At 44.1% G+C, this 8,254-nt stretch overlaps 1 protein-coding gene across 1 annotated transcript; it reads left to right on the top strand.

Annotated features, from left to right (window-relative positions):
• Positions 1 to 6,067: 6,067 nt before the first annotated feature.
• LOC138286999 (olfactory receptor 8U3-like) lies at positions 6,068 to 7,102 on the top strand. The gene has a single exon (XM_069227362.1). It carries the CDS (start codon positions 6,068 to 6,070, stop codon positions 6,989 to 6,991), a length of 924 nt encoding a protein of 307 aa, XP_069083463.1. The 3' UTR covers positions 6,992 to 7,102.
• The last annotated feature ends 1,152 nt before the right edge of the window (positions 7,103 to 8,254 follow it).

Below are 8,254 nucleotides of genomic sequence, written 5' to 3'. Positions count from 1 at the left end.
GGCACTTCCAGTGCCTAGAAGTTCAGCATGGGGGGCCCCGGCGCTCCTATGCGCAAAAACGGGGGCCACGCGGTGCTCTTTGGGGGGAGGGGCGATCAGCACCCTCTCTCTTGGGTTTAGAACGGGCCCCTTTGGGGACCTGTGATCTTTGGGGGCCTCCCAGGCCTCTAATGGCCCTCTCCGAGGGGGGGGCCCAAAAGCCAAAGGTTTGGCGTAGTCGGGGCGATCGCACTCCTAGCGCAGTGACCGGGGGAAAGGGAACTCCCTTTCTCCCCGCGTCCTGCTTGTTAGAGAGGCAGCCGCCCTTGTCCACGGTGCGGCTGCCTAATGAGGAAGCGGGGGAAGCAGGCACCTCTGATGAGGCTCCGAACCTGTTTCCCCAGACGGCCGCACCCGATCCGGTGCGTGAGCCGCATGTCTGCCTTCCCTCGTCCGCGAGGGAAGCAGCGTTGAAGAAGGGGAGCCGAGGTGTGCCCCGGGGGCGCTCTGAAAAGGGCGCATCACCCGGGGACACGGTAGGAGCGGCTCGCTCCTTCCAGTGAGTTTGTTGGTGCCCTGGGGGCATGGAGGTGAGCGCAATCCCCGCGCTCCAAGTTAGTTGGAGAACCCAGCTGCGGCGGTGATCCAGGCTCCAAATAAAGCGCTTTACACAGCGCGGAGACCAAATCTGCAACCTGGGCTGCGGTGGTGATCTGGGCTAAAAATAAAGCGTTTTTCACAGTGCTCAGGTCAAATCTGCAGCCTGGGCTACAGCGGTGATTTTCCCTCAGCTACAACAAGCACGCCTTTGGGAAGGCGCTGTGGGCAAAGGTTGTAGAAGGGTTTGCAGGGGTGAGGGGCCACAGCACCAAAACAAGAAGGAGCACAGGGCTGGTGGGCCCAGCTACAGGCCAGCACAATGGGTGCAGATGGTGGCAGTTCCTCCTAGTGACCAGGCAGGTCACAGGTCAGCACAACAGCAGCAGTCCAAGGTGGTTTACTGGCGAGTCCATTCATCAGCGTTCTGTGTCCAGTTTCAAGTTCCAAGAATGTTCAAATTGTGGGGAAAATTCCCCTGTACTTATAGTCAGTTCTTACATTGTTTTACAACGGTAGGGAGAGGAGGTTCCTGCCAGTTACAACTGGTTCTGGGATGGCCCCCTCTCTCCTTTCAGCACAGGCTCCAAACATCAGTGGGGGGGTTAACGACCCTATTGTGTGAGGCCAGGGCACAGTCTTTACAAATGCAGATGTGCCCCGCCTCTCCCTTCTCTCAGCCCAGGAAGGCTTTACAATATGTAGATGCACCTCTGTGACACCTCCACCCTCCCTGTGTTCAGGCTGTCTGAGAAGTATGCACAATGCCCCAACTGTCAGTCTGCCCAGACGTTGATTGGAGACAGCTGCAAAACACCCAAGTTATAGCCACAGATAAATGCGCACTTTCTAGAAGTGGCATTTCTGTGATAGTAATAAAAAATACACCTACACCAGTAAGCAGCATTTCTCACCACTATCACAACCATACCAAACATGCCTACGCTACCCCTCATAAATCAGACAATACCCCTTACACATAAGGCAGGGCATTTCCAATGCAATCCTATGAGGAGGCAGCACTCACAGCAGTGAGACACCAAGTTAGGCTGTTTGTCACTACCAGGACAGGCCACGCTACATGGCACCCTGCCCAAAGGGCTAGCTAGGGCGTACCTTAGGGGTGACTTACATGTAGTAAAAGGGGAGTTCTGGGCCTGGCAAGTAAATTTAGATGCCAGGACCCTGTGGCAGAAAACTGTGCACACAGGCTCTGCGCTAGCAGTCCTTAATAGGTTTGGCAGGCTACCAGTGGGTGGCGCAACCAGCGCTGCAGGCCCACTAGTAGCATTTAATTTACAGGCCCTGGGTATAGAGATACCACTTTACAAGGGACTTATAGGTAAATTAAATATGCCAATCAGGTATAATCCAATCATACCAAATTTGTAAGAGAGAGCACATGCACTTTAGCACTGGTTAGCAGTGAAAAAGGGCTCAGAGTCAAGACGTCAGCCAACAAAGGTCAGAAAAATAAGGAGGCAAAAAGCAAAAAGTCTGGAGAATTACCCTGTAAGAGGGCCAGGTCCAACAACTATTATGTGGATAAGAACTTTCAACTGGACTTTACTCTGATTATTACTGGATTGCCTTTTCCTTAATAACAAAACTCACCCTGGCTGAGTCTATACATCACATATTCACATTGTATTCTGAGGTTTTCTTTGATTTACTTTGCTCTTTTTCTGTCTTTCACAGGACATATTTTCAAAACACCTTTTTGTTTAAAATATATCCATTCATCAGAGCAATGGTTATAGGCAGGTTTGATGTTGCAATGCATTTAGGCCCTGATTTATACTTTTTGACGCAAACCTGTGTTAGCGCAGGTTTGTGTCAAAAAGTTTACTGCCGGCTAGCACAATTCCTGGACGCCAGCCGGGTGTCATATTTAAGGAATGACGCTAGCCGGCGGTAAGGTCCGATTAGCGGCAAAACTAATGACGCTAATCGGTTGGAGGAGGCATAGGGAAAACAGGAAGTTGTGCGTAAAAGAATGGCGCTAGCCAAGTTAGAGTCAGAAAAATGACTCTAACCTGACTAGCGTCATTTTGTGACGCACAACCCCCATGGACATGACTCCTGTCTAAGTAAAGACAGGAGTCATGCCCCCTGCCCAGTGGCCATGCCCAGGGGACTTATAGAAAAAAAAAACGTACCTGGACTTACTTGCGATGTGTCCCCCCCCATCCTTAGGTGTCCTCCAGGTGTGGGTGGGGGAGTCCCTGGGTGCAGGGAAGGGCTCCTGTGGGCTGTTTCCATGGCCTCTGACCATTGAAAATAGCCCACAGGTCCCCTAATGCCTGCCCTGACCCAATCATTAAATAATGGCGCTAAACAGGCTTAGTGCCATTATTTGAGGCCCTCCTCCTCCCGTGCGTGAGTTTTGCACAGGAGGATAAATAAGGCGCAAAGGCCTTAGAGTCATTTTTTGCCCGGGACGTCTACCTTACATCTCATTGACGCACCGTAGTTTTCCACAGGCAAGAAATGACGTTGACTCAAATATTTTGATGATAGATGGGTCTAGCATCAAAATATATATATGGAGTTAAGTTTGCGCCAGATTTATGTCAAAATAAATGGTGCAAATCTGGAGTAAACAGAGTATAAATATGCCCCTTAGTGTCATTCCATTCAACGACGTTGTCACTTGCCTGCATCTACTGTATGTAAAAGGTTACTGGGACATTTCCTACTGCTCACACAATTTTGACTCAGGTACTTCAGGTTTGTTGATGTCAATCTGGATCTTAATTGGTCTAAAATACAGCATAAAGGTGTGCGAAATTCATGTGATTAGCTTCTGCAATAATACACAAAATCTTAGCACAATTACGTTATGCATAAATAGTCAAAAGGCACATCTCATTTCGTGCTATATTTTATAATGCCCTCATATAAAACTTTGGAGGCCCATGTTTAAATAAAGCACTGCAAATTACTGATGCTTGCATTCCATTGTTCACATGAGTTCACAGTTAATTTTATAGCAAATAATTACACAAAGTGCAGCAATTTGGGAATTTCACCTGATCAGCATAACATGACATTTCTGAAATTATTCAAATCACGGCAGTGTGGTTTAAATTTTGCCCAGGTCTTAAAATAATATTTTTGAATAATAATATGATCCTGTCATAGAAGTCTTCTCTTTCAAGGAACAATTTCTTCAAGCGATTGCATAGCAACTATGGGGCATATTTATACTTGTTTTACGCCAAATTTGCGTAATTTCTTTTAACCAAATTTTGTGCAAAACTAACTCCATATTTATACTTTGGCGCTAGACCCATCTAGTGCCAAATTTATGGAGTTAAAGTCATTTTTTAGACGTGGAAACCTACTTTGCGTCAATGAGATGCAAAGTAGGCGTTCCCATGAAAAAAATGACTCTATGGCCTTAGCGCCATATTTATCCAACCGTGCTAAAATCACACACGGGGAGGAGGTTCAAATAATGGTGCAAAGCTTGCTTTGCACCATTATTTAACGCCTGGGACAGGGCGTTAGGGGACCTATGGGCCTATTTCCATGGTGGGACACCATGGAATAAGCCCACAGGTGCCCTCCTCAGGCCTCAGTGACACCCCCACCCACACCAGAGAGGCAACAGAGGATGGGGACTCCATCCCAGGAAAGTATAGGTAAGCACAGGTAAGTATTTTCTTTTTTTAAGTGCCATTAGGGGCCCTGGAAGGGGCCCCCTACTTGGCACTGGGTGCAATGGCCATGCCCAGTGGACCTTGGTCCCCAGTGCTGGTTATTGGGGAGGTGGGCATGACTCTTGTCTTTTCTAAGACAGGAGTCATGTGGTATGAATGGTTTTGCGTCAGAAAATGATGCTAGGCTGGTTAGACTTTTTTTTTTACTCTAACCTGTCTAACGTCATTTTTTCGTGCAAAACCCCCTTCTTCCATACCGCCAGCCCCACCCGGCTAACCTCATTTTTTTTACACTAGCTTACCCTTTGCACCAGCTTGCTCAGAAATGGCGCAATCCGGTGCTAAACCTTTTGGTGCGTTAGTGCAGTTTATATGAATATGTTTTAAATGAATTACAGTGATTTTTCAAGGGTGGATACCACATAGGATGATAATTATTAAACTTAAAGAATATAAAATAGCTCTGAAACCTGACTCAAATTAATGGGGTGAGGGTATGATAGATGATTCTTGGTCAATCATCAATGGGTTTTTTTTCTGACACAGGTCCCACCACGATTTTGGAAGCTCCTTTGCCAAAGACAAAAATAATCCTGCCACCCTGTCAGGAATGTGGAAATATGACCATCCAGTCTGCCTGGGTTCTAAAGACCTCCTTAGTTTTTCTTTATCAGCTTCAACAATAAACCAGTGGAAGCAATACATTTTTTTCCAAATGAAGATCTGTAATTATATTCTTTAATTCTTAGGACCTGATTTAAAATTTGGTGGTCAGAGTACTTTGTCACAAGAGTGATGGAATACCCTGCATGTAAACTCTTAGGGCCCCATTTATGAGGCCCATGGCACAGGGCAACACAGCAAGTTCCTTGTTCCATCATCCTGTGCCACCGGGAAGGGCAGAAATGTGCTGTATCTACTGAAATGTTTGGCTACATGTCAACCCTTATTTCAGGATGGTTGTGATCATGGACTCAAATTTTACATCACCTCACAACTTCAGAATAACTATCAATATTATCAAGGAGGATTTTTATACCATTGTGGCTTTCTTTCACTATTTGGGACCTATTTGGGACACTCCTAGGGAGACACTTGAAATATTTCATGTGTATAATATTGTGTACGATGGCTCTATGTCTGCTAGAAGAAGTCATCATTTCATCGGGTAATCAAGAGAGAAAAAAGAAAGAGCTTCACTGAGTCCAGTACTTGACAGTGCTTACTTTATTAGCAACTTAGTCAGACTAAAGGACCAGTATAGATTTTTATTTTAATAAAAGAGCTTAGTCCATAAGACACATATTCATCTGTCAAATTTCTTGCACTTGGATTCACTGAGATCACAGTGCCACTTAGATCTTGGAAGCATGCACGATGAAAACTTAATTCACATATTTGAGGCACATGTAGTAAAAAAACCTTTAACCAGCTTCTGAAGATCAACATGAGTCCATTCAGGTTGGGTATTTCTCACATGTGCTCCAAGGCAGCCTCTGCTTCCTCTTGTTTTACAACTATTGTGTATTTTGTTTGTGTTAGCTAATGGAGTTACTGGAATGTTCAGGGCTAATGCAAGGAATAATTATGAATTTGCACAATAAACTGAACAGTTTAGGAAGGGTCGGTAATGGCTTCTCTTGGTTTAAGCTCAGACTAATCAGCACAAAAAAGGTCCAAGTCATGTGGATGTAACTGTTGCTTTCGACAATATGATGCCAGTTCTATAGTGAAATCATTTTTATTTAAGTTGTCTTGAGTATTGACTTAATGTTTGGCAAAAAAATAAGGGTAACATCTTTTCTATTTATTTTCATAGGACATAGATGGAGAGAAACTGTTCCAAAGTCACTGAGTTCCTCCTTTCTGGAATCACAGATCTCCCAAACCTAAAGGGTATCCTATTCCTGGTGTTCATTGCCATGTATACTGTGACTGTTCTGAGTAATGTCAGCATTGTACTTCTAATCTGGATCAGCCCTCATCTCCAGACACCTATGTACTTTTTTCTATGCAACCTGTCTCTAGTGGACCTCTGTTACTCCTCAGTCATCACTCCAAAGATGCTGGTGAACTTTCTTGCTGAAAGGAATACCATTCTTTTTCATGCATGTGCTGTACAACTCTTTGCTTTTGCATATTTTGGGTTAACAGAATGTATGCTCCTCACGGTAATGGCATATGACCGCTACATGGCTATTTGCCACCCCTTACAGTACAACATGGTCATGACCCCGAGACACTGTCTACAGTTGGTCATTGGGGCCTTCCTGTGTGCGTTGGTAAACTCTGCTTTGAATGTTGTTGGTACTTTCTGCCTCACATATTGTGGGTCTAATGTAATTAATCATTTCTACTGCGATTTCCTACCTCTTTTAGATCTTGCCTCTTCAGACACCTTCCCAAGCAAGCTAGTGCTCTTCATCAGTGCTGACTTCATAACCATGAGTGCTGTGTCCGGGATCATAGCCTCTTATGTATCCATTCTCCAAAGGATCCTGGCAACCCCATCCTCTGACGGATGGCACACGGGCTTCTCCACATGCTCCTCCCACTTTACGTGTGTTATCCTTTTCTATGGGACAATCCTTTTCATGTATCTCAGGCCCACCTCTAGCTACTCCCAGGAGGAGGACAGAGTGGCTTCAGTATTGTACACAGTGGTCATTCCCATGATGAATCCTCTGATTTACACCCTGAGAAACAAGGAGGTGAAAGATGCTTTGAGAAGAGTACTTCGTAACATATAATGTCCTTAAAGTTCACCAAAATGCTTGCTAATGTTTGCCCATTCCTCCTTTCTGAAATCTTGACCTGCACATGAAGCCTTCTTCTTGAATTATCATATTTATGACTACTTCATCTCCAATTCCTGTTCTTGATCTTGGTCAAGTTTCTTGTCTTTAGACCACTTCCTGGAAATATGACATGCAAGTGGTTTGTACCTTTCACTGATGTTATGTGCAGAGTGATCAAGAAAGCTACACTAATCTAGTTAATTGAGGTGTTTCAAGTTTCTTGAACTCTTTTTTAAATGTTTATTTTTGCTTGACAATTGCCATATCAAGTGCAAATCCTTTGATCTCCTCATCCTTCTTTGCGAAATAATATTACACTGTTGGTCAGTCCACTGGAAAAAAAACACATACCTCCTCATGATCATTTCACCACATTTAAGTCAGACCATAAGTGATTCTGAAAAATTCACTAATAAAATATCATAAGCTCAACTACAAAAGTATTAGCCACAAAGAATGATCTGATGATGTATGGTTAAAGAGTCAAGTGGGATAATTTAGAGAAATTGCTTTACATTTAAGACAAGTCTGTCTAGTAAGCTCCCTTCATCTCCTTCTCTTCTTTGGCACACATGAATGGAACATCTTTGCCTGCTAAACAGGATGTTTCTGTCACCATGAGCAAACACCTTGATGTGATTAGAAACAGAAATACTGTGCTGTGTGAAGACTTTTTCTGCTGATCCTACCACCAAAATAATAACTCAGCTAGCAACACTACCTGGATACATTCAGAAACAGGGCTCTTTGCTGTAGATCATGTTTACTTTAACTGTTGATAGATCTATGATGTGACAATGCCTTGAGTACTTGAAAACCAAAGGATGCAACATCCTATGGCTTGAATACTGCTTGATAATACAAAAACAAGATAATTTTACAAAATGATCTCACAGTGAGCACTTAACAGATCACCAATCACATAGTAACAGTTCACTAATTGTCATAACAGTGCAACCCTAAAGTAACCCACCTTTGCCCTTGACTTAAAAGTCAAACCCTAAAATAATGGATCATAGTCCAAGTTGGATCATTTAGCCCTTCATCCGTATCGTGAGTGTTTGTGAAATTCCATGAGTAAACATAAGCGTTGAGCTTTGAGAGCTCTCCTTTTACAATATGCCATAACTTAGCGACCGTAACCCTTCTGAAATGCAAAGCCTTTCACTCAATCACCGAATTTCTTAAGGCTCACTGAAACAGTCATACCAGGTC

This window comes from Pleurodeles waltl, chromosome 4_1 (genome assembly GCF_031143425.1).
Source record: "Pleurodeles waltl isolate 20211129_DDA chromosome 4_1, aPleWal1.hap1.20221129, whole genome shotgun sequence".
NCBI classification, from domain to species: domain Eukaryota; kingdom Metazoa; phylum Chordata; class Amphibia; order Caudata; family Salamandridae; genus Pleurodeles; species Pleurodeles waltl.
The sequence above is the reverse complement of the archived record's forward strand: the minus strand, read 5'-3'. Positions and strand labels throughout refer to the sequence as shown.

Bases quoted from the DNA above. Each gene is read 5' to 3' on its own strand.
- LOC138286999 (XM_069227362.1), top strand. From the start codon at position 6,068: ATGGAGAGAAACTGTTCCAAAGTCACTGAGTTCCTCCTTTCTGGAATC.